Source organism: Caretta caretta, chromosome 6 (genome assembly GCF_965140235.1).
Source record: "Caretta caretta isolate rCarCar2 chromosome 6, rCarCar1.hap1, whole genome shotgun sequence".
NCBI classification, from domain to species: Eukaryota; Metazoa; Chordata; order Testudines; family Cheloniidae; genus Caretta; species Caretta caretta.
This window is the reverse complement of record NC_134211.1, coordinates 84410811-84437801: the sequence shown is the minus strand read 5'-3', so window position 1 is coordinate 84437801 and position 26991 is coordinate 84410811. Positions and strand designations below refer to the sequence as shown.

General features: G+C 42.6%; 1 protein-coding gene across 3 annotated transcripts in view; it reads left to right on the top strand.

The window, feature by feature from the left end:
• The window catches only part of SNX6 (sorting nexin 6), a 54285-nt gene extending 31114 nt beyond the window's left edge, over positions 1 to 23171 (top strand). For all 3 annotated transcript variants that reach the window (XM_048853955.2, XM_048853954.2, XM_048853957.2), the window contains 6 exons: positions 4038 to 4113; positions 4851 to 4890; positions 6342 to 6428; positions 7390 to 7549; positions 10646 to 10731; positions 22485 to 23171. In XM_048853955.2, coding sequence (XP_048709912.1) covers positions 4038 to 4113; positions 4851 to 4890; positions 6342 to 6428; positions 7390 to 7549; positions 10646 to 10731; positions 22485 to 22538 — 503 coding nt within the window. In that variant the 3' untranslated portion in view covers positions 22539 to 23171. The remainder of the gene's footprint in view (positions 1 to 4037; positions 4114 to 4850; positions 4891 to 6341; positions 6429 to 7389; positions 7550 to 10645; positions 10732 to 22484) is intronic.
• Positions 23172 to 26991: the final 3820 nt, after the last annotated feature.

The following is a 26991-nucleotide window of genomic DNA, read 5'->3' as shown; positions in this document are numbered from 1 at the left end:
AACTCATGCCACACAAGAAATTACATTTCTTTACTCAACCTCAAACTCAACTATTCCAATCCAACAAAAAGTGGCAGTCATAATATGTCAGGGGAGTGGAGAGGTTTGGGAAAGTTTGGCATGCCAAAATTTGGGAACTGTTGGCGACCTTAAGTTCAAGAAGGAAATAAATTTTTCCTTCCGCAGTTGCCCATCTTCAGTCTTGGAAGGTGCCATTTGGTATTAATCAGCTTGGAAACTTCGAGTAAGCAGTGTCTGTTGGGGCCATGTGTGCACCCACCCTCTTCCACCCTGCGAATTCCAAGGGCATAAAAGCAGGCATAGACCCACCTGTTTCCGTTAGACTGCTAAAAGAGAAGTGGGCTGGCATAGCTCAGTGTTCTTGATGCGTCCCTCATTGGGTTGGTTTGTCCTTATCCTCTCTAGGGATTTTTGTTTGTGAACAATTAAATAGGATTTTTTTAGAGTATCTCCCCCCCCCCCCCCCACTGTTCACATATTTTTTTCAAGTGTCATCTGGGCTCAGCTCTTGCACTGCCGTACCATCCTTTTTCAGTACTGTTCTGTTTTATCTTTGTTTTTCTTTCCCTTTTGTTAGGGTCTGCTGACACAATGGCACCATGGTGAGGTGACTAGGAAGGCAGGCCTTTCAAGCCTTGCGCTTCATAAAACACTTTGACGCTGGTCACTGATGGTTATGTGCAATGTCTGGTACCTGGGAGATGGTCACAATTTGAATAGGTGTTTGATCTATCTTGCTTTCTCCTATGAAACCTGAAAAGATTAGGAGGGTCATCTTTAAATTGCTGTTGGAGAGACTCTTAAGGAGCAAGTTGTGGAGTCTGGCAGAATCTGCATTAAAAGGGCACTTTAATGTCAAAGGCCCTTTGCAAGAAGTGACTGCTTACAGGCCTGGCGAAAGTGGGTGAAATCCCTGTTTTTGCCCAAGTTAAAGATGTGAAGGTTTGTGACAGCCGCACCTCTGCTGTAGCTCAAAGTAGTATTTTCTCAGGAAAGAACCGGGGAAAGGACATCTATATTTGCTGTAACTGTGATTGGCTTATAAGAGCTCAGTCTCCGTAGGGAGTGTCTTTTGCCCTAGGGAATGCGCAGTGTTCTTGGGGATTCACATAAACAAAGTCCTTTTTAATCCTAGCACAAAGGTGGGGATTGGACTTCTGAGCTTTCACAGCTATGAAAGCTTTCGTGCCAGAGGACAATTCCATATGTCTCCCTTGGTAATAGTAATTGACATCTGTGGAGTGTGTTGAGGTGCTTACCTTAGCACATTGTTCGAGACTTGCAACCCACGGTGGTTCTGTTAGTTCCAGCCTGAGTTATGCAATTTCAGTTCTCCATCGTCCTAGAACTGAAAACAGAATTGCAAATTTTTCATCCCAGTTTACCAGAACGTTTGTCTCAGAATCAGGGCAAGATTCTTCACCCAGATTCTGATTTTCTTATTAGGCTGACAACTAGACTTCTGGATTTCTGGGAGCACTAGACTGAGTATTTTGTCAAAGTCAAGAGGTTAATACTGGAAAACAGGAAGCCGTTGACTAGGAAAACATAGTTGATGAAATGGAAGAGATTTTCCTTCTGAGCAACTCGGAAAAGAGTAAATCCAAAGTGGCCTTCCATTACTTCTGGTTTTGGGTCTTCTGCTACATATATGTCAAAAATATGAGCTAGCACCCTTCATTTGTCTACCATTTCAACTTTCCACCCTCTAATGCATGGACTGTTAATCTTTGCTGACCCTACAGTAATGCAGTTTGCCAAAGACTTGCTCCATGTATTCCTTCTTCTGTGTGAACCACCTTTGTTAATGGGATCTGAAACTGGTACTTACAAAGCTAATGGGGGCCCTGGTTCAAACTCCTGTCAGACAGTTCTTCGTACAATTTCTCTGAAGATTGCATTTTGCATTGCTGCATTATCAGCCCAGATTGTTAGTGAGATCCAGGCCATTGTGACTTATGTTCTGTAAGAATGGCCCTGTGTCCTCACTACAAATTCCTGTCTAAAGTGGTTTCAGGTTTCTATTTTAACCAGACACTTAACTTTCTTGTATTTTTCCCTAAACTTCATTCACATCTAGCAGAGATTAGATGCCATACTAGATAACATCAAGAAGGCCCTTGGTTATTACCTGACTAGGACCAGGACAGGATCTGTAACTCTCCTGGTTTTATTTCCAATGTACCACAAAAATATGAGGGTCTGGTAGCAAGAGACTGACCAAACTCAAGACATCAAAGGTTCATTGATCCTAGTGGTTGAGAAGCACGTGGTTCTCAACACTCTGAGTTATCGTAGTGGCCAGTCCAATCAAACGGAGCCTGTGGACTGATGGTTCCTTCAAAGTTCTATCTAGGGAAGGTAGAGTATGGACCTCAGGAATCTTGCAAAGATTCTCAAGCGTGGTCCATGGAGCACTTCCTAGTGATCTCCAGAGAGCTGGAGTGTTGCAAAGAGTTGTCGTCTCTCACTTCCAAAAATATCATTTAGACCAGACATTCTCAAACTGTGGTCTGCGAGCTCCATTCAGGTGGTCCGTGGATAGTTCCCTCTAAGGTGCACACCTGGGCGGCTGCACATGAGAGAATGAAGGGCCACCCCCCTAATTAGTGGAGCCACACAGGAGCCACGTACCTGGACCCTGGAGATAATGCACATGTAAGGTGGGGTGGTGGCCTTGGGGGGAATAAGGGGTAAGTGGGAGGGAGCAGTGGAGTGATAAGAGGGGGGAATCTGGAACATGCAGGTCTGCGGTGGTCAGAGAAAGAGTCGACTTTCCCCAGCTCCAGGGCTGCAGCTGCCGGGGAGAGGTGGCCCTCAGCCTCAGCTCTGTGACGGGGAAGAGATCCCCGATCCTTTCCAGCCCCACCTAGGGGGCTGCCATGGTGGGGGAGAGAGGGAGAGACCCCCCCTCCTTCCCAGCCCCAGCTCAGGCGCTGCAGTGGCAGGGGAGAGAGGGAACATCCATCACATTAGAAAGATAAGACAACTGTTATTAAAATATGAGTTGTGTGCTTTTATTTGTAGAACAAAAAAACATTTATTATTATTTTTTTATATAGTGCTTTTATCCAATAGCTAATGGTATAAACAATGTTTGGAAAGATCATTAAGTGGTCCACCGAGACCCGCAGCAATTTTCAAGTGGTCCGTGAAAAGAAAAATTTGAGAATCACTGATTTAGATGGATTAAAATACATAATTTCCTAATATTACTCTGCTATATAAGCTATTATAGTAGTTCCACAGGGCTGGTATGCAATAGTGAGTTTAACAATCTGTTAAAACAAGGTCTATGCTACAAACTTTTTTTGTAATCTATTGTAATGAAGTACCATCAGAACAAGAATTAGTATTAACTTTCTTATATTCTCAAGGTAAAGTGAGTCAAGAAATTTCCAGTTGTGTCAAATATCTGCAAGTTGAAAGGCACACCACTGGTGGGGGCATGTAGAGTAGGTGTAGCTACATGCTGAGTGAAAAGCAGGCTGTGTCCACACTGTGGTATATAGTGTTTGTCACGGAGGTCACGGATTCCATGACTTCTGCAGCAGCCCCATGTGGCTGGCCCAGGAGCCGCTTGGGCAGCCCCCAGGTCAGTCGCATTGGCTGCTGCTGAGGCAGTCTCAGGGCAGTTTTGGGCATGGGTGGGCTTGGGGTTGGGGCCACTGCTTATTTGGAGGGGGCTTCTCTCCCTCAGCATGCTCCACATGCTGCCTCTGTTGGCAGCCAGGCACCACCCCGCAGCTCCCATTGGCCGCAGTTCCCAGCCAATAGGAGCTGCAGAACCGGGGCTTGGGGTGGAGCAGAGGCAACGCGTGGCGCTAGGGAGCTGGGGCCACTGCTTCCCATAATTTCATCTTGTAATTCCTGCATCAAGCCCATAACTCCTGGTTGAACTAGAGCATACCTTTTAGAAAAGCATCCAGTTTTGAAAAAATAACATGTGCTTCTTGAAATAATATTCATACAAGAGTAGAATGAAATTCAGTCTTAAGTCCTTTTTTTCTTTCTAGGTGTTGCAGATGACTGTAATAGAATTGGGTCTTCATTGTATACATTAGGAACACAGGACTCCACAGATATGTGCAAGTAAGATTTTTATTGTTAAAAGTGATTATATTATGGGACAGATTGCTACCCAGCAATATGTTAATTTTTACTTAGCCAGGTTGGTGTCTGTTCATTTGTCAAAATGGATTGAGTCCATAAGAGAGAATAAGATCCAAAAGAATGGTTTCTTTCTCTTCCCTTACCACTCCCCATATGCATAGCAAGCAGATTGTAAGGCATGACAAGAGCACGTCTAAGATCTGGGTATATGCATGCTTTGTCATAGTCACAGCAGAGCGATCAAGAAAAGTGGCATCATTGTGCACCTCTGTGGATCCCCATTCTTTCCCTAGAGTTGAAAACAAGAGGTATGCATCCATATGGAGATTTGTGCTCACTCACGCTTTTGGTAATTTTGTCCAGTATGTTGAATTTTGTCCAGTATGTTTGATATTCTGAACTAAATTGTACTCCTGGACTCTGCACACTAAAACATAGGCAATTTAAAAAATGTTCTTTTAAATTTGCTTGTGAAAATGAAGGCTTAACCATATCAGTTGTACTTGGCATTATTGCAGGAAGGAGCTATATATGAAGTTAACGTACAGAGATTTGTCAATTCACCTCAGTTCTGGTAATACTATACTCCAGTTGCAGTAATAGGCCTTTCTTGCTTTGTACCAAATCTTAGTTTTGTGATCAGGTTATTTAGATCATTGACTGGAAATTGAACGGAAAACCATTAAAGTCATAATACGTATCTGTTTCCTTCCCAGGTTTTTTCTGAAGGTATCAGAGTTATTTGACAAAACAAGGGTATGTATCATTAAATCAATTTTTAGATGTAAACTTCTGTTTGTAGTTGTATATCCCAGTGTGTGCCAGGATATTGACAATTAGTATCTTGGGGTCAGTGGTCTTTTGATCAGCTTGTGAGTTTTTTATGGTAAGTATTGAGCATTGGGCAGAGGTGAGGAGGAAGATAGTGTGTTAGGATTTTCAAACTGCTTTTTAAATAAAACCACATTCAAAATGACTCTGTAGACTGTGTGAAAGGGTAAAAGGGAGTCAAGGTGGGCGAGGTATATTTATTGGACCACCTGTTGGTGAAAGGGACAAGCTTTCATGCTTACACAGAGCTCTTCAAAGGATGTAGTTTATCTACCTTGTAGCCTGACATTAATTTTACCAAGTAAGGGGAGCTAGTCCTCCAAAATGTTAAGAAGTGCTCAAGGTTTTTGTCTGTTACTGCAACAGAAGTGATTTTAAAAGACTTGCATGCAAGAAGATTGCCTCCAAGTTATCCCACGAGAAAGCTATCAGGAATAAGAATATAATGCAGTAGATGGAATGGAAAGGACACTAATGGAAAAGGAAATTTTAAAAATATTGAGTTGGGACCTTGAGCAACAATCATTTGAGAGGTCAGCAAATTAGTTATGTAAATAGCTAGTAAACATGAATATTTTAAAACCTATTAGTTTATGCAGACATGGAATAATGAAGACTTTCTGAATCAGGAATGCTTCTTCAGATAAATGATTTACCCTGCTCTGTTAACTACATACGGGTGCAGCAATACTGTATTGGGTATATATTTTATTCAAAGACAGTGCACTGTTGAATCAGTTTGCCTTCTCATCACTGAGATTCAACTTCATGAGTGCACCTTTTGAACACAGCTACTGATTTGGTTAAAGCTGGATGTGTTACTGGAATAACATTTTAACACTATAGATGTTGGAGATGAAGGTGGGTGCCAGCAACTGTACAGAACTGGTTGACCTTTTCAGACAGTTCATACAGTGGAATTGGTCTCTTTGAAGAGTATCTGCACTTGAATAGCTGATATGGAGTTAAGACAGAATTTTTATGTTCTGTTAATCTCATATGATGAGAATGTGTATTTTCCTCTGAGGCTGTTTGAACTTCTCTGTCTTTTTCAGTATACAGTATATTCCACTGAAAGTGGGAACAATGTCCTTGTTAAAAACTGGCTTCCTATAAGACAAACAGGCATACCTTGTGCATTCCTATAAACAGGCATAACTAGCGCATGATGTTTAATTAATTGATTAATTTAATTAATTTAATTGATTGTTTAATTTTTTGAAAGTGGTAATATCTGTGTGCATCATGCACTGTTGCTTTGCACGTATCTGCACCTGTACTTACATCAAACAAATGAAAAATTGGAGTCCAGATGTTTTGAGAAAGGCATATCACTTTTTTTTTTCTCTCCCCCCCCGTCCCCCCCCCCCCTCCAGAAAATAGAGGCGCGGGTGTCTGCAGATGAAGACCTTAAGCTTTCTGACCTTCTGAAATATTACTTAAGGGAATCACAAGCTGCTAAGGTGAATTTGTGCTTTATGTTCAATGAGGTAGTGCACTTCTTGAAAGAGTATTTAGGGATCACCTAAGTAAATATAAATTATGCTAATTTAGTGGATTAGGAAAAGGACAAAAATCTCCAGCCTGTTAATTTTTGTCCCACTCCTCCAGTATTGGATCTTCACTCTTAAGAAAATGGTAACAACAACATTTTGTTTGTTCCCATCTGCAAGGCTAAATATCATTTGTGGATTTAGAAGCAATGAAGGAGTAACTTTGAAAAATTCTGTAAACTACTTATAATTCGCAGATTATTCTAATGACTGTGCTTAATTGAAAAGTAGTCATATAGTTTGACAACTGTTTCATATACTCTAAAATCACTGAAACTAAAACAAATAATTTAAATAAAACTTTATTATAGGCAAAGTTGGTTCCAAAACTGTTTGCTTGGTGTGGGAAGAGACTGTTTTTTGCTTCTTCATGCTGTTAGAAGGAATTTACAAAGTTGTCCACATTCAGAAAACGGTGGTGGTGATGATGAATGCTGTTTACATTTTTTTAATACAGAAGGCTAGTATTGTTTCTCATGCTATGCAGGTATTTCGGATTCATAATCTAAACAATAGCTTGATTCTAATCTGCTGGGAGGATATGGAATTCCCCATACCTGCCTTCTCCTGAGTTTCTTGCAACATCCTCTGAAGCTTTTAGTGTTGGCCACTGTCAGACAGAATATTGGACTAGATGACACCACTTGTTTGATCCAATATGGGAATTTCTATGCCCCTTTATGTTGCTGGGGTGGGAGGATCTGTTTTGCTATATTCACATAACTAAAATTAGAATAATCTTACAAGCAGGAATAAAATGAAAATCTTGAGACAAATAAGGTAGTTACGCTCTGATCTGAGGGCTAAAATTGAAGATATCCAACAGTAGGTAATTGTAGATTTTAGACATCCTTATACTTTGTTTTTGCAGGATCTCCTATACAGAAGATCTAGGTCACTAGTGGATTATGAAAATGCTAATAAGGCATTGGATAAAGCAAGAGCAAAAAATAAAGATGTGCTGCAAGCTGAGACCACTCAGCAAGTATGTTGTCAGAAATTTGAAAAAATATCTGAATCAGCAAAACAAGGTATTTGAGCAATCTTTGATCACACGTTATATTTGCACTTTTAAAAAAATCTGTTTTCTTGAATAGCCTCAATTTTTCAGACCTTTAGAATATGTTTACTGCTCTGAATTTTCTCTGCTTTTAATCTGTATTTATTTGTGACTTATCTGAGGACATTTCACAGTATTTTCCTTCTATATTAAAGACTAATGGTCTTTCTGGTACCAATATGATGCTTAAATGGCTGAATTTTCTCTAATCAAGATACAAGTAACTAAGTCGTCACTTGTTTTGACATGCACAAAAGTGTAACTGACTGCAGATAGTGAAGACAAATACAATTTTGTCAAGCTCTGTTGAAATGGCCTTACACAACTCTACCTAGCCACTTCAGTGCTGATTTCCATTGACTGCCACATCTCATTGCAGGTGGTTGTAAGTCAGAAACAGAGGAGCCAGTGAGGGGAGTGTTTTGCTGGGGATGCTAGTACTGGGGATTTGTCCGAAATTAAGCAGCTTTGGTGGGTGAAAGGTGCTCCTCCTTTGGAGAAGAGACTGTTCAGTGTGCTGCCTCCTTTCTGCAAGTCTTTTCCCCCTTTGGGTTAACGTTGGCCTAGGGAAGTGGTCTTCTGACCCAGTCAGCATCCCCTCTCCTAAATTAGCCCCTGGAGCCTACCTCGCTTCCCCATCCACATCTGTCACTAAAATTCTTTTGGCTTTATAAATCTGCCAAAGTTGGTGGCTCTTTGGAGAAAGATCCTGTTAGCCCCTGAAGTGTTTCAACAAGCACTCTGTCTTTAAGCTACCTGCTGATCTGTTCTTCAAATTAATTTTGCCTCACTGTTCTCTGCAGAGCCCTTCACATGCCTGCTTTCGCTCATGAGTAAAGGCAAGTTTCTGGGGCAAGCATAGTGATGAAGGGAAAAGAGAAGAATTAATTTAATCTTTAAAAAAAATGAATTAAAAAAATGAATCACGATTAATCGCACTGTTAAACAAAAAATAGAATACTACTTATAAATATTTTTGGATGTTTTCCAGTGTTTCAAATGTATTGATTTCAATTACAGTACAGAATACAAAGTGTATGGTGCTCACTTTATATTTATTTTTATTATAAATATTTGCACTGTAAAAATAAAATATAGTATTTTTCAATTAATACAAGTACTGTAGTGCAATCTCTTTATCATGAAAGTTGAACGTACAGATGTAGAATTATGTACAAAAAATACCTGCATTCAAAAATAAAACCATGTAAAACTTTAGAGCCTACAAGTCCACTCAGTCCTCCTTGTTCAGCCAATCGCTCAGACAAACAAGTTTTGTTTACATTTGCAGGAAATAATGCTGACCGCTTCTGGTTTACAGTGTGACCTGAAAGTCAGAACAGGCGTTCGCATGGCACTGTTGTAGCCAGCATTGCAAGGTATTTACGTGCCAGATATGCTAAACATTTGTATGCCCCTTAATGCTTCAACCACCATTCCAGACGACATGCGTCCATGCTGATGATGGGTTCTGCTCAATAACGATCCAGTGCCTGTTCATTTTCAACATATGAGTCAGATGCCACCAGCAGAAGGTTGATTTTCTTTTTTGGTGGCTTGGGTTCTGCATTGGAGTGTTGCTCTTTTAAGATGTCTGAAAGCATGCTCCACACCCTGTCCTGATTGGATTTTGGAAGGCACTTCACATTCTTAAATCTTGGGTCTAGGTGCTGTTGCTATATTTAGAAATCTCATATTGGTACTTTCTTTGCATTTTGTCAAATCTGCAGTGAAAAAATGTTCTTAAAACGAACAACATGCTGGGTCCTCATCCGAGACAGCTATAACATGAAATATATGGCAGAATGCAGTAAAACAGAGCAGGAGGCATCCAGTTCTGCCCCAAGGAATTCAGTCACAAATTTAATTAACACATTATTTTTTTAATGTGTGTCATCACCATGGAAGCATATCCTCTGGAATGCTGGCCAAAGCATGAAGGGGTATACAAATGTTTAGCATATCTAACACATAACTACCTTGCAATGCTGGCTACAAAAGTGCCATGCGAACGCCTGTTCTCACTTTCAGGTAACATTGTAAATAAGAAGCTGGCAGAATTATTTCCCGTAAATGTAAACAAACTTGTTTGTCTTAGCGATTGGCTGAACAAGAAGTAGGACTGAGTGGACTTACAGGCACTAACGTTTTACATTGTTTTGTTTTTGTGTAGGTATGTAACAAAAAATCTACATTTGTAAGTTGCGCTTTCATGATAGAGAGATTGCACTTCAGTACTTGTAGGAGGTGAATTGAAAAATACTATTTCTTTTGTTTACCATTTTTACAGTAAAATATTTGTAATAAAAATTATATAAAGTGAGTACTGTGCACTTTGTATTCTGTGTTGTAATAGAAATCAATATATTTGAAAATGTAGAAAAACATCCAAAATATTTAATAAATTTCAATTGGTATTCTGTTTAACAGTTCGATTAAAACTGCGATTAATTGAGATTAACTCAAAAAAATTAATCGCGTGAGTTAACTGCAATTAATCAACAGCCCTAATTAAAATTTAATATTCTAATTTTTTTTAAAAGGGGGACACACTGCTATATGACTCCAAAAGAGCTTTACATATATGAAAATTATGGTTAAGAGAAGCCATCACAATCACACTTTAAATAGCTCCTTCTCTAAGCTTATGTCTGCACTGCAGTTAGACATGCATAACAGGTCCATGACAGATGAATCAGGATCAAGGGGCTTTGGCTAAGGGACTGTTTAATTGCAGAATAGATGTTGGGCTCGGGCTGCAACCTCCCACTTCATAGGGTTTGAGAGCTCAGGGTCCAGCCTGAGCCTGAATGTCTACACCATAATTAAATAGCCCCTTAGTCCGAACACTCTGAGCCTGAGCCCGCTGGCACAGACTAGCTGCAGGTTTTTAATTGCAATATAGACATACCCTAACAATGCTGCAATAGCTCTGAGCCCAAATTATAGTCCTTAGTCTTAAACTTGTGATTTTTTTCCCCCCTCGCCCCCATCCCGAGGGGCAAGCGTCTTAATGCTTGAATGCACTGACACTATTTTTAATGGAATCACAAATTATACTTTACAGAACTTGTAGACTTTAAAACAAGAAGAGTTGCTGCATTCCGAAAGAATCTAGTGGAACTTGCAGAATTGGAACTGAAGCATGCTAAGGTAATCAAAACCTATTTTGGTTTGTATTTAAATCCGTTTTTCCATGTTGTATACTTGGATAAGATCAGTTTGGTCATTTCTGAGCTATGTAATATACTGTCCACCTCCAAAAAGTTCAGTCAGAGCTGATATGAAGTGTGAGCAGCTTCAGCTGAAAGGCTAACTTTTATAAAGTTGTGAACTATGGAGAATAGGGGTGCATGCATAGACTTTCAATGGTACTTGTGGTCCTAAGTGCCTTCGGTGCTTTTTGAACATCTCTATCCCATAGAAAATATCTCATGCATTGACTATAGTATTGCTGCCTACGGTATCTGTCTAGGTACCTGTATGACTCTCATTAGCATAATATCCGAGTTTCCTTCTCGGATATTAGTGGATTTTATCCTTGCAACCCCCCCGCCAATGAGGTATGAAACTATGCCTGAAGCTCATAGAGGAAGTCTGTCACTGAGCAAGATATTGAGGCCAGATCTGTGTATAGATTCTTGAATATACCTCTGAGCCTTGGTTTCTTTTAGTTCACTAGCATAGGATGTTGACTAAGAAACTTCAGATTGCAGATAATTTACTGAACATGCTAAATGGTTTTAAGGAGGTGAATTATTTTTCCCCAAAAGAACCTAAGTGCACTGTCCTTAAAAGTCATTTAAATGCATTTGAGCAACTTTTTTTTTGGTCTTTGTGGAGATAATAGCTTACTACTTTTGACAAAGCTGCAGACTGTGGCTATAACATCTTATACCAAGGGATTTTCCGGAAAAGCTATCCTGAACCATCTGTTCCTTCAGAATTCACATTATTTAACTGTTACCGTTGTCTGCACTTGCCACTGTTCTCACTAAAACCTTATTTCTGAGAGGATCTATTTTGAATATTTTAGGCTGAAATTAGGCATAGACACTTGAAATTCAAGAGTGTGTATGGATCTATAAAAATGTACATCCATGCAACTTTTGTTTAAATTGGTTTGGACATTTCAGTTTGATGTAAAACAGTTTAGTTTGGATGCGTTTTTAATGCTGTGAGAAGAAATGGCTTTTTTTAATGTAATTTTCAAGTAATCTTTTTGCATTACTTTTTCCTTTTATCATCTATCTTAAACTAAACTCAAAATATATATTTATGTACTAGAAGCACTAGAATATGTGGGACCCTTCACTTAATTCTTATGGATCAGATGGCTTTCACATTGAGCCTTTTAAAAAAGGTTGTGTTTTATATTGGTTTGAGTGTGATGCTTCTTGGGGCACCCAGGACTGAGAGTCACCTTGTTACCCTCTGTCTCTAGTGCAAGGGAGTTTTTCTTCTGCCAGCTGGGTGTTAGCTCCCTCACACAGCCAGCCTGTCAGCCACTCAGGCACTCTCCGCTGAGCTATACCAGGTCTGCATGTTGACAATAGATACACCTCAGCTCCCAAGTCCCTTCAGAGTGTCTCCTTGTGGTATCTAGCCTCTGACCACCAGATACCCGCAGAAATCCCAGATCCTCTGTTCCCAAAGGAACAGTGTCCTCCAGTTTACCAGTGTCACGTTAGGCCACCACTCCTGTATGACACACAGCACTTGAGTTCAATTACAGTAAAACAAAAGGAAACTTAAGAAAGAATAGAGATTCAAATAGGAACAAGTGTGAGTGATGGAAATAAGTGGATACATATGAAACAAAATCATAAAATGCAAATGAGGGCCTAAACTTATTAATAGTTACCTTTCCTATCTAATAAAGTAGATTCTCAAAGTTCAGTCTTTTACAGTGCTTGCTAGACCAAGTAGCTAGGACACAGTCTTTCATGAAGCAACCCTGCTTATCAAGGTACATCCTCAGTGAATGAATCTGGAGTGTCCTCCCTCCTCCCACACCATGACCAACTGAAGCAGTCTTTATTCACAAAGAGGGCAATCCCTTCACTGTCCCGTTGAGCCTTTTCACTTCAAGTGGTTTTCATGATTATAGTTTCTTTGATGGTTTTCTGTTGACTTGTTTGGGTTGGTGCAAAGGTAGACAACTGAGCAATACAGTACATACTGTGCTAGCCAGGGAGGGAGACAGCTCCTTTCTGCTTTAATAAGCCCTCCCTGAGCATGTTATTCTCTGGGGACTAACTTTTGCTTGAAGATGGTAAGGAATAACTTTCAATGTAGTTACATTATTCCTTTAAATATTACTCAGACACATATCTCACAATGGTTATCGATAGGTTACAAGCTTTCAGTAGAGACTTCACATACTACCTCTGTGAAAATGGTGTGCTAGTGAGTGGTGTGGTAAGTTTGTCAGGTCTGAGACAGGAGTTGCTTGTAATGAACAGTGAGCCCTTTGCCAGTTGGTACCAGTGGGCCTCTGTCACACAGAGAAACCCAGGGGGTCCCTGAATGTCCTCATTTCACTTTGTCCAAAAGATGCTGTGTATTTTGGGAATGGTGTAAAATTTTACCTTTTAATTTACCAGAGATGGGAATCGGGGACACTGTGCATCGAAACAAATACTGGGTTCAAATACTGAGTTCTTATTTTAGTCTATAAGAACTTAGATTTCCAAGCATAGACAGTTTGCTTGGAATCTGTATGTAGTCATGAGTCTATAGTACTTCCTTTTGCACTATTTGCTTTAATGTATGCTGCAAATTCCTTCCCTCTCCAGTGATTTAGTTACCCAGATTTCCTCACTTCCATTCATACTTTCCAGGGAACAGTAATGCTAATGCTACTCACAGATTGAGACCTTCGAAAAAACTGATAAATTCAGACTTCACTTTGTCTCTGACCTAATGGTCTCAGTTTTCCATTCTCAACTCTAGCACTCTGTTTACTCCTTTGGAGTCTCCTTTGACCTGCTGCTCACAAACTGGGAAGAATTAGTAGGGGAAGCTAAAGTGGATGGGAACCTGGGAGGCACTGACCATGAGATGGTCAAGTTCAGGATCCTTACACAAGGAAGAAAGGAAAGCAGCAGAATATGGACCCTGGACTTCAGAAAAGCAGACTTTGGCTCCCTCAGGGAACCAATGGGCAAGATCCCCTGGGAGAATAACATGAGGGGGAAAGGAGTCCAGGAGAGCTGGCTGTATTTTAAAGAATCGTTATTGAGGTTACAGGGACAAACCATCCCGATGTGTAGAAAGAATAGTAAATATGGCAGGCGACAAGCTTGGCTTAACAGTGAAATCCTTGCTGATCTTAAATACAAAAAAGAAGCTTCCAAGAAGTGGAAGATTGGACAAATGACCAGGGATGAGTATAAAAATATTGCTCGGGCATGCAGGAGTGAAATCAGGAAGGCCAAATCACACCTGGAGTTGCAGCTAGCAAGAGACGTTAAGAGTAACAAGAAGGGTTTCTTCAGGTATATTAATAACAAGAAGAAAGTCAAGGAAAATATGGGCCCCTTACTGAATGAGGGAGGCAACCTAGTGACAGAGGATGTGGAAAAAGCTAATGTACTCAATGCTTTTTTTCCCTCTGTCTTCACGAACAAGGTCAGCTCCCAGACTACTGCACTGGGCAGCACAGCATGGGGAGGAGGTGACCAGCCCTCTGTGGAGAAAGAAGTGGTTCGGGACTATTTAGAAAAGCTGGATGTGCACAAGTCCATGGGGCTGAATGAGTTGCATCCGAGAGTGCTAAAGTAGTTGGCGGATGTGATTGCAGAGCCATTGGCCATTATCTTTGAAAACTCATGGCGATCGGGGGAAGTCCCGGACTACTGGAAAAAGGCTAATGTAGTGCCCCTCTTTAAAAAAGGGAAGGAGGATGATCCTGGGAACTACAGGCCAGTCAGCCTCACCTCAGTCCCTGGAAAAATCATGGAGCAGGTCCTCAAAGAATCAATCCTGAAGCACTTACATGAGAGGAAAGTGATCAGGAACAGTCAGCATGGATTCACCAAGGGCAAGTCATACCTGACTAATCTAATTGCCTTCTATGACAAGATAACTGGTTCTGTGGATGAAGGGAAAGCGGTGGACGTGTTGTTCCTCGACTTTAGCAAAGCTTTTGACACTGTTTCCCACAGTATTCTTGCCAGCAAGTTAAAGAAATATGGACTGTAAGGTGGATAGAAAGCTGGCTAGATTGTCGGGCTCTTTGGGTAGTGATCAATGGCTCCATGTCTAGTTGGCAGCCGGTATCAAGTGGAGTGCCCCAAGGGTCGGTCCTGGGGCCGGTTTTGTTCAATATCTTCATAAATGATCTGGAGGATGGTGTGGATTGCACCCTCAGCAAGTTTGCAGATGACACGAAACTGGGAGGAGAGATAGATACGCTGGAGGGTAGGGATAGGATACAGAGGGACCTAGACAAATTGGAGGATTGGGCCAAAAGAAATCTGATGAGGTTCAACAAGGACAGGTGCAGAGTCCTGCACTTAGGACAGAAGAATCCCATGCACCGCTACAGACTAGGGACCGAATGGCTCGGCAGCAGTTCTGCAGAAAAGGACCTAGGGGTTACAGTGGACGAGAAGCTGGATATGAGTCAACAGTGTGCCCTTGTTGCCAAGAAGGCCAATGGCATTTTGGGATGTATAAGTAGGGGCATTGCCAGCAGATCGAGGGACGTGATCGTTCTCCTCTATTCGACATTGGTGAGGCCTCATCTGGAGTACTGTGTCCAGTTTTGGGCCCCACACTACAAGAAGGATGTGGAAAAATTGGAAAGAGTCCAGCGGAGGGCAACAAAAATGATTAGGGGACCAGAACACATGACTTACGAGGAGAGGCTGAGGGAACTGGGGATGTTTAGTCTACAGAAGAGAAGACTGAGGGGGGATTTGATAGCTGCTTTCAACTACCTGAGAGGTGGTTCCAGAGAGGATGGTTCTAGACTGTTCTCAGTGGTGGAAGAGGACAGGACAAGGAGTAATGGTCTCAAGTTGCAGTGGGGGAGGTTTAGGTTGGATATTAGGAAAAACTTTTTCACTAGGAGGGTGGTGAAACACTGGAATGCGTTACCTAGGGAGGTGGTGGAATCTTCTTCCTTAGATATGTTTAAGGTCAGGCTTGACAAAGCCCTGGCTGGGATGATTTAATTGGGGATTGGTCCTGCTTTGAGCAGGGGGTTGGACTAGATGACCTCTTGAGGTCCCTTCCAACCCTGATATTCTATGATTCTATGATAGTATCCAAGTCCTGCTTTTTCAAATATTGCAAAGCTCATAATACCTGTACATTAGAGATGTGATCTGCAGGCAGCGTCATTAATGGAGCAAGGGAATGTATAATAGAAAATTCTGTTCAACTTGATCTTGGTTGTGAAATAAAACAAATTCTTAGATTAATTTAGTTAATTCAATTCTTTTATTAAGCCTGTTAGTGCTTGTTGGTCTGTCTGGTGGCACAAAATGCTAGTGTACTTTGCATTCCTTTTAGATCTCAGGAAATTATAACAACTCATGATGCCCTTGTATAATCTAATTTTGTTTTAACAATGTGACACAATATGAAAGAGAAACTAAAGCTGTAGCAAGATATTGTAGTGTAGTTATATTATTTACCTTTAAGCTTCTATTGACCACCTTCTATCTCTGGAATGGTCATAATAGGCATACGTCATTCAGTCACTGGCAAAATGGAATGATGGTAAAAACCTGCTTCAGACCTCCAAATAACTTTTTTTTTTTTTTAATAAGAGATCCTTTTTTTGGCTCTGGTGGATTTTCATTTTAAGGAACTGTTAAAATGGTGTGGGGGAGAGAACAAACCCCAGTAATGACCCTTCAGGAATTAGGTAGGAGGCTTTGATACTGAGGCTTATTTTGATAAAGTCATTAGTGGGACCAGTAAAACTTTAAGGGTATGTCACTCTGGCAATTATGAAAATTATGAGGCAGGCTTTCAATCTCCTTACTATTTGACTGAACACCAGAAGCTGTTTGTTTAAACCTTCCTCCCAAATGCTGGAATTATGAATAAGAACTTATTTTCATGAAAAGTTCTGTAAATTTGTAAATAACATCTACTGTACCTCAAAGTCTTATCATCTTTCTCAGAATTGGTGAGATGGGGAGTGACTGAGGCCTTGTGCCCCCTCTCTGGAACTGAATTTTTGGAAGGGGGATTATGTAAATTCCATATACATTTTTAGATGTGATCTAAGGGAAAACTAAAAGGAAAACTAAATTTTAAATGTTACCCTCCTTTGCCAGTAGAGGGTAAAGCTGTTTCTGTGCTACCTTTTTAGACAAGTGAAAACCTCCAGACAGTTCTAAACTATGCAGGTTTGTGTAGCTTGTGACTGCTAGAAAGTAAATTAATAGAAGATTAGGGTTGGAAGAGACCTCAGGAGGTCATCTAGTCCAACGCCCTGTTCAAAGCAGGATCAACCCCAACTAAATCATCCCAGCCAGGGCTTTGTCAAGCCTGACCTTAAAAACCTCTAAGGATGGAAATTCCACCACCTCGCTAGGTAACCCATTCCAGGGCTTTATCACCCTCCTAGTGAAATAGTTTTTTCTAATATCCAATCTAGACCTCCTCTACTGCAACTTGAGACCATTGCTCCTTGTTCTGTCATCTGCTATCACTTGGAACAGCCTAGCTCCATCCTTTTTGGAACGCCGCTTCAGGTAGTTGAAGGCTGCTATCAAAACCCCCCTTACTCTTCTCTTCTGCAGACTAAATAAGCCCATTTCCCTCAGCCTCTCCTCATAAGTCATGTGCCCCAGCCCCCTAATCATTTTTGTTGCCCTCCGCTGGATTCTTCCCAATTTATCCACATCCTTTCTGTAGTGGGGGGCCCAAAACTGGATGCAGACACTCCGTCACATCCTGAATTCTAGCTCCAGGCAAGCAGCACCCTTCTTGAGTTTCCTGGTCTGGATGGCAGATGGATGACACTGTCCCTCTTAGGAGGAAGTCCCCAACCACCACCACCCATCTTGTCCCCTTTGGAGTGGTGGTCATAGAACCTCCATCCCTAAGATAATGCATTCCATGCCTTCTGGTTGATGGTCTTCTGATCCCTCCCCTCAGATGACTCTTCTAAACCATTCTCCACTGTAGTACCTGTGCAGAGAGCCTGTAAATGGTTTCTTACCTCTTTCTGCATTGGGGGTACATGGGTTCTCCTCTTTCTTCTTCTGGAGGTCACATGCTGCCAATTTTCTTTCCCATTCTGCACTGCCCTCTCCAATTCTTCAACATGCTGTGCTTGCAGTACCAAACACTGACTTCTATCCAGAAAGTCTTCGTTTTCTCTGATGTAACTCAGGGTTGATACTTGGGTCTCTAGTCCTTTAACCTCCTCTTCCAATATGGAGACCAGTTTGCGCTTCGTACAGTCTACAGACGAAGTCCCTTCTCTCCTCTGGGGGAGAGACAAACATGGCACATGCAGGTCATAACAGCTGATTGCTCACTATCCATATTGTCTTCCTTCTGAGAGCCTCTTCAGATGTTGTATTTACTGCTGAAAGGCAAAAAATTCTGTGGGAACTCCCTCCAGGCAAACTCCCTCTGTTTGCTTCCCTTCGGTTGGCAGCTGGTTGCTTTTTTATAAGGCTGCTGGCTCAAAGCAGTTGCCCAGGCTCAAAGCCTTCCCTCCAATCAACCACTCATGGTCCATCTGGAACAAAGCACTCCCAATTCACACTGTTCAAACAAACAACCCACATTGTCAGACAGTTACACTTTTTAAACAAACACACACACTGTCAAACAGTCCCTGCAACTAGCACCAGTCAGACAAATGGTCACAGCAGACAGACACTCAGATATTCACCCTGCCAGCTCACAACAGAGCCCCCCAATACAGCACTCACCATAGCTTGGTTTTTAGGCGAACTCCCTCTGTTTGCCTCTCCTCTGTTTGCAGCTCACTCGGTTCACAAATTCAATATATTATGCATATAGAAGCTCTTGAGCTGTAAGTGTGGAAGTCTGTATTTAATGTTTGGCTGTCTCATGTGAAAGTCACATGTAAGCCTCGTTACCACTTTAAAACCATCTTAGTTCTGTAATGTTGAACTTGAACTACAGTTCATAAACAGAGTGGTGGTCATACTCTGGAATTGGTGAGGATAAACAGTGCAACTTGAGTGCAGCTAACATAGTTCAAGCAACAACTCATTACAGAATCCTGATCTCGCAATTAATTTTAGATTCTCAAATGTGTATGTAAGGTGGGACAAAACCCAGTTTTGACATGTATGCCTTACGTTAATACAAGTTTTTGTTGTCTTCTCCAAACGTAGGGGTTATGAGGGATGTGTTCCTCATCTGCCACCCAGTATCTGAAAGATTTAGTATATGAAACTAGTTCTATTCTTAGTATATGAAACTTGTTCTTTTCTTAAAGGGGAAAAAAATGCCCACCACCACAGATCAGAAAAGTTAAGTGGTGTACCACTTGTCAGAAGCGACTTCTGCATTCTAATATGGCAATGTTGGGATTTCCTTAAACTTGAATGAATCTGTTTTCCCACTTATGCATGGATTTAATGAACATTAATGCTAATGGGTTTCCTACATAGTTTCCCCATGTTGATGCGAGTTTGCCTGTAAATTATTCAGTAGAATGTCTGGAATCCAAAATCCGCTATTTTTACATGTTTTACATATACCAGGCTGGCAACTAGATCCTTCTGTTACAGGCCAGAGACCACAATTTCTCATGTATTACCATCCATATACAGTACACACACATTTTGCCTATTCTGCCAGCATACTATAGGCTCCACTCTACCTCATTCACCTTTCCAGCACTGGGCAAAGATCAACCTTTGCCATGATCAGACTACCAACGTGGGCCTTAGACTCCTGGGTCCCTATGACCTAGCAACATGGGTGAATCCCCCTGCATCTTACATGGGTTGGAAGGGTGGATATAAGAAAACACTGTGTTGGTGTAATTCGTATATACAACAGGAAAAACTTAGTTTCTCTTGTGGAGTACTGGTGACTGCTGCCCGTGAGTGGAGGATGGATGGGGTAAAGGATCAGACAAAATTGGTGTTTGGAGTTTTAACTGACATGATTGTCCCATTTCTCCAAAGAAGGGCAAAGGAAACAAAATCAACAGTGGGGGATGGCTGAGAGATGATGATTTTTTTTATATGAAGTCTTTTATGCTTAATTGAACTGCTTAATTTGGAGAAGAGAAGGATTAGGAGGAGATGCAAGAATCTTAGTCATTGTATAGGTTAAACCAGAGGTGGGCAAACTACAGCCCGCAGGTCACATCCGGCCCATGGGACCGTCCTGCCAGGCCCCTGAGCTCCTGGCCGGGGAGGCTAGTCCCCGGCCCCTCCCCTGCTGCCTCAGCTCACTGCGCTGCCAGCGCTCTGGCCTGTTGCTCCCGCCGGGCAGTGTGGCGGTGTGGCTGGCTCCGGCATGGTAAGGGAGTGGGGAGTTCCGGGGGGCAGTCAGGGGACAGGGAGAGGTTGGATGGGTTGGAGGTTCTGGGCGGGGGGAGCTGATTTGGCGTGGGAGTCCCGGGGGGCCTGTCAGGGAGCAGAGGTGTGGATAGGGGTTGGGGCAGACAGGGAGCAGGGGGGGTTGGATGGGTTTGGGGTTCTGGAGGAGGGCAGTCAGGGAACAGGGGAAAAGGGGGGGTTGGATAGGGGGTGGGGTCCCGGGGCGGGTGGTTATGGGCGGGGGTCCTGGGAGGGGGCGGTCAGGGGACAAGGAGCAGGGGAGGTCGTATGGGTCGGGGATTCTGACGGGAGCAGTCAAGGGGCAGATGGGGACAGGGGCCAGGCTGTTTGGGGAGGCACAGCCTTCCCTACCTGGTCCTCCATATAGTTTTGCAGCCCCGGTGTGGCCCTTGGGCCAAAAAGTTTGCCCACCCCAGAGTTAAACAGAAGCAGAAGATTTTTCTTTTTTCTTTTTCTTTCTTTTTTTTATTTTTTACATATCAAAAGCTTCCTTATATTAAAAATCAACTTTGAAATTAAGATCATACATAAACTCACTGCTACAGGTTACAGAAGCAAATAGTTACCAAGAAAGATCTGGATTTGAATAAGAACAGAGTTTAAAACTGTAAAATTCATCAGTCCACATGCTTGATTGGGTGTATGTTCATTACTAACTGGGATCAAGAAGCATCTTCCATGGTATAATTGTGCATTATGAGGGTTTTGTCTGTCCATCTTTTATTGGACTAGATGGAATATTAGGATGTTCATTCTTAGCAATTCCTGTTTCTTGCCCATACTCTTCAGCTTCAGATTGGAGTACAAACTCAGTATAATTTGTAACTGTAGAACAGAGCCAGATAATTAAAATTGATAGCAATGGGATGTATAAAACGGATGGTAGCCAGCACAGTGTGCTTTAACTTACTTTTTAGAATTTAAAGAAACTGGTTTTCTAATAATGGCATTGTTGGGTGCTATAGTTAGCTCACTGATTTCCAGACCATACTTGATTAATTTGTAAGTAAATATATTTTTTCTAACTGCAAGCCCTGTAAACTCAGTCTGGGATCTGAAGGTCAAGTTGTTTGTTGCTTTGTACATCAGTAGTAATGATTTTGAACGCCAAATTGTTTTTATTTAGATCTGTACAACTAGGGATAGATTTGGCCTTGCAGTTGAAACTTGATTAACAATTCTGATAACCACTCTCCTAGAGCTGCTGTCTCTGCAGTGATAACAAGTTAGTTTTTTATTTTGTCACTACCATCAGCAAAGTGATAACACACATGGAACATGTCTGAGGAATAAGGTGCCACTTTTCGTAATTTTTAGGATAGGACCACCCTTTAAATCAGGGGTGGGCAAACTTTTTTTGGCCCGAGGGCCACATCGGGTTGTGAAACTGTATGGAGGGCTGGGTAGGGAAGGCTGTGCCTCCCCAAACAGCCTGGTCCCCGCCCCCTCACACTTCCTGCCCCCTGACTGCCCCCCTCAGAATCTCCCCCCCCCCCCCAGATCCTTGTCCCCTGCCCCATATCCAACCCCCCGGCCCCCTTATCATGCCGCTCAGAGCAGCATGTTTGGAGCCGCCCAGCCAGAGCCAGATGCTGCCCTGTATGAGTGTGCAGCCCCACCGCTCAGAGTGCTGCTCGCACAGTGGGGTGGCTGCGAGGGAGGGGGAACAGCAGGGGAGGGGCTGGGGGCTAGCCTCCCCAGCGGGGAGCTCAGGGGCCAGGAAGGATGGTCCCGCGGGTTGGATGTGGCCCATGGGCCGTAGTTTGCCCACCTCTGCTTTCAATCATTGGTTTAGGGCATTTAATTGATTCTGTTTTTCCTTCATTGCTCCAAGATAAATATATCAAAGAAATTCCTGTCTAATTTATTTTTCCTGATATACAATGTATTGAATAATATGAATAATTCTGTTATGGAAATAATCTGACAATAGTAGTATTACTATCTTTTCTGAGTGAGGAGTACCTGAAAGAATATCTTTAACAGAAATCTCAGTCATCCTTTTATAACTGAGAATTTAACTCTAAAAGAAAGGACGATGACAGACCTCTGTAGTAAATTTGTTGTGCTTTGCATCACAAATAGGCTTTTGTTGCGATATGTGTGGGAAGGATATGAGATGTAGTGGAGAAGTTATTTAAACTAACCAAATTCAGAAAGTGTACTAGATTTCAATTTCTGTTGAGCAGTTCCTTGAGATTGGCTTCCTATGTTCAACAGATCTTTCGAAGAGATCAAAATTGCTTAAACAAAAATATTTTACAAATGTTTTATAGTTACCCATGCTGCTTAATAAGTAATGAATTTCATCTTCATTTAAAAATATTTTATATCTCAGAAAATAGGGAAACGTGGTCATCATTTTCTTTATTTCTACAGGGTAACTTGCAGCTGCTGCAGAGCTGCCTGGCAGTGTTAAATGGAGACACATAAACCACACTGTCCATCCACTAACAAGGGCTGCCTTCTTCTGGATTTTGTTTTCATGACTTTTAATAGGGATTTGCATCTCACCGGAGAAATCAGTTGGCAAAGTATGCCTAAATAATCTCCTCTTGTCTGAAAAAGTGAAGACTATATGAAGCAACAGCATACTCATTTATGCACATGTATTCACACACACGTTTATTTAATCATTGTATGCTTTCATTGTTGAGAAATCAAATGTCCTGTTTCTTTGTGAAAGTAGCCAATATAATTATGTTCATGTTATGAATAGTATTATGGTATGGCTGCCAATCTTATTTACCTTTGTAAGTAATTTCTGAAGTTGCCCGTTTGAATGCATTGTTCAAATGGATTAAATATTGCCATTAGATGTTTGAATATTGTTGTTATAAAGCATTGTGTGCATTGTCTTAGTTTTTCCATGTCCTGGTATCAAGCATCTTAATATGATTTTTTCCAAATAATGAACATTTCTTAGAAATTTTGGAGAACTTTGTGTAATCTTTATAATTATGATTTAAAAGGAAAAGAAAATGCATTTGTATGTTTGCCTTAACTTGTAGACTAATCCCGATAATTGTAAAATAAACTGTGAAATCAGTGATTTTTTTCCTAAAATTATGCAGTCATTGTATCATCTATAATAATTTAAATAGGCATTTGTAGCAAATCTGGTTAATTTGATCAGCATTTTCTCCACTCATCCTCTGAAGCAAATTGTGGAATAGTGTTGGATTGGATTGACCCTGCTTCCAGCTATACTCTTCCAATAACTCTTCTCCCTTAAATCTGAAGGTTTATTAGCTTGTTTATCTACTGGTACCATCTAGTTCACTTAGACATTGTTTCAGACTTGGTTACCATTCTATAGAAAAGTAATTTTTAAAAAGAGTTTGGTTTTTTTAGTAGGAAAGAGGAAGGAGTGGCAAAAGCATGAGTTTAGAAAGCAGGGGAGGCAGTCAAAGAGACAATGTTGCAATTCACCCCTTCTTAGTTAAACACAAGTGGCTCTGCCTCAAAAAAACAAACAAAAAACAACCACAAAACCAAAGATTTGGACATGAAGGAGTGGCAGGAATGACAGAGAAGGGTCACATTTCCCTGACCAAAATTTTGGGCTGTGACTCTTACTGACTTTGGATCCTTAGGGTATGTCTACACTGGCAGAGTTACATCGCCGCTCAGAGCGCTGAAGGGAAACCGCTGATGTGTGTTCACAATGTTAGCTGCCTGCACAATAGCGTGTTCACACTTGCGGCACTTGCATCGGTATTCGGAGCGGTGCACTCTGGGCAGCTGTCTCACAGAGCATCTCTTCCTCTTCTGCTGCTAAGAGTTGTGGGAAGACGGAGGGGGTCGTGGGGCCTCCTGGGTCATGTCCCAATGCCCTGTGATGCATTGCTTCACGTCCCAGCAATCCCTGTGTTTCCGTCTGTTATGGCGTCATCTTTCAACGGTTTGTGTACTGCACGTCCTGCTTCTTTGGTCTGCAGGAATGGATCCCACACTGTTGACCAATGTGCTGCTCACTCTCTCTAACACGTCTCGCGTGGCAGTGGAGTTATTCCTTAAACTACAAAGTCAAGAGGAGTTTGACATAGATCTCACCACGAGTAGTAGCTATGACACGAGATAGCTTGTGGCATTCACAGAGGTGTTGCTTTTGGGCTTGGGAAACAAGAACTGAGTGGTGGGATCAGATCATCATGCACGTCTGGGATGACAAGCAGGGGCTGCAGAACTTTCAGATGAGGAAAGCCACATTCATGGGACTGTGTGATGAGCTCACCCCAGCCCTGTGGGGCAAGGACATGAGCATGAGAGCTGCCCTGCCATTGGAGAAGCACGTGGTGATTGCACTGTGGAAGCTGGCTACTCCAGACTGCTACGGATCGGTCGCTAACCAGTTTGGAGTGGGGAAAGTCGACCGCTGGACTTGTACTGATGGAAGTGTGCAGGGCCATTAATCGCATCCTGCTTTGAAAGACCATGATTCTGGGCAACGTGTGTGACATTGTGGATGACTTTGAACAAATGGGCATCCCTAACTGTGGAGGGGCGATAGATGGCACGCATATTCCACTTCTGGCATCAGACCACCTAGCCACCGAGTACATTAATCGGAAGGGATATTTCTCTATGGATCTCCAGTTTGTTTGTGGATCACTTTGGGTGTTTCACAGACATTACCGCAGGCTGGTCTGGAAAGGTGCATGACACACACATCTTTCGGAACACTGGCCTGTTCGGGAAGCTGCAAACAGGGACTTTTTTCCCAGACCAGAAGATCACCTTAGGGGAAGTCGAAGCACCCATTGTGATCCTGAGAGACTCTGCCTACCCTTAATGCCATGGCTCATGAAGCCATACACAAGGAACCTTGACAACAGCAAGGGGCGGTTCAGCAACAGGCTGAGCAAGTGCAGAATGACTGTTCTGTGCTTTTGGCCGTTTAAAGGCCTGCTGGTGCTGCCTATGTGGGAGGCTGGACCTGGCCGATGGCAATATTCCTATGCTTATAGCCGCGTGCTGTACGCTCTATAATATTTGTGAAGGGAAGGGTGAAAGCGGTCCAGCCCTGAGTGAAGCTGAGGCTCAGCACCTGGAGGCTGAATTTGAACAGCCAGAGACCAGGGCTATTAGAGGGGTGCAGAATGGGGCCATAAGGATCAGGGATCCCTTGAGGCAACAATTTGAAGCTGAAAGCCACTAATTGTTGCTATGCTTGGGAGTGCAGTGCTTGTAATGCTAGGAGGTAATTGTGATTAGTGCAGATGATGCACTGTGAAGGTTTAAGAAAATTGCCGGTTGCTTTGCAAGGGCTCTGTTTGCTTTCAATTAATGGAATAAAGATTGCTTTCAAACCAAAACAATTATTTTATTAAAAAACAACTGGAGGAGAGAGACAAACAAAAAACACATTAGCACTGAGGGGGATGGGGAAAGGGAGGGCCCTTGGAGGAGGTGAGGTCCCGGGACGGTTAAAGATTTGTGTATGTCCAGGTATCATATACAACCTTGTCGTTTGGAGTACAGTGCAGCAGGTACTGTACTTCAGCAGGGCTAAACTGCAGAGGGATGAGTGTTGAGTGCAGTGGGTACCGGGAGTCTACAGGGCTGGACTGTGATGGAGCAGGAGTGGAATGCAGTGGGTACAGTGGAGCCAAGATGTTTTTAAGAGTATTTTGGCAGTGTCCCGGGGGGTGTGTGCCTGGGAAAGAGTTTTGTGACAGCATCTGCGGGGGACGATAGGCACGGAGCTGCTCGGTTTGCAGTGCTATAGCATCTGGAGTGTGTCCACTTCGCGCTCCATAACATTTAAGAGCTTCCGTGGCTTCGTTCTGGTGCGCCGCATTCTCCTGTCACTCCCTCTTCTCACTGTTCCTCCTCCTTCAATTCTTGTTTTTTGGTCGCGAAGTGCATCATGACATCATGCAGGAAGTTCTCTTTAGTTCTTCGTGGCTGCTTTCTAATTCTGCGCAGCCGTTCACCCAGTGACAACAAAGAGGGAGGCTGGGCTCCCAAGGTCATCTCTGTGAATCCAAAATGCAACATTTTACAGAAGCAGTATTGTTTGTAACACACAGACCACTGATTCAGTGATTTAAAAACATAGCCACTATTCACATACCTGTCACTAACTGGCTGACTCCAGGCAAGCACACATGAGTAACCTCAGGGGCAGGGGAAATCAGTGTTCCAGGACCGTACTGTACACTGGGTAAGTGGCTCTTGGGGAGAGCCAGCACTGTAGGGGGGGGGCCTTATAATCATTACTGTTCCCACATTTTCCACAGGCTGTGTTTATTGTGGAAGATATCTCGCTGCTGAGGGTGAGCAGGGAATCAAGGGAGGGTATCTTCAAGACTGCGGCTTCCGTCCTGGCCCTTATGTCGCTTGCCTGTGTGCAGCAATGGTCTCCCTTCCCCCTCTCAGTGATGGCAGAGTGGTGCAGTAAAGTTACCCTTAATGGGGCAAGAAACAAAGCAGCTCTGCCAAAGAACCTGCAGTAGCGGATTGCCCAGTGTCTCCATGAGACGTTTGTGGAGATCTGAGGTAGATTCCCATGAAGTGAGGGAGTCAATCAACATGCTATTCCGCCGCTCAGACTAGGCATGTGGTGTTACGCGCATCATACAGAGACAAACCTGCTTTCTGCAATCCTGCCCCCAACAACTCACGTAGCAATTCCTAAAATCAAAGCCACTTACGCAGGGGTCTCCTCTCCTGTTCGCGCTTTGCCAAGCTCCAACAGCTGTGACTGGCTAGCTTCCTCCAGGGCAGAGAAGAGCTCCTGACTGCATGCATCTCTGACCTCGGAGTCATCCTCTGCCTCTGCATCCCAATCCTTGTTCAAGATTTCCTCCTGGCTCGGTCCACTCTTGACTGGCACGTGAGCCACCGAAGTATCCGCAGTGACCCTTGCAGTGGAGGTGGG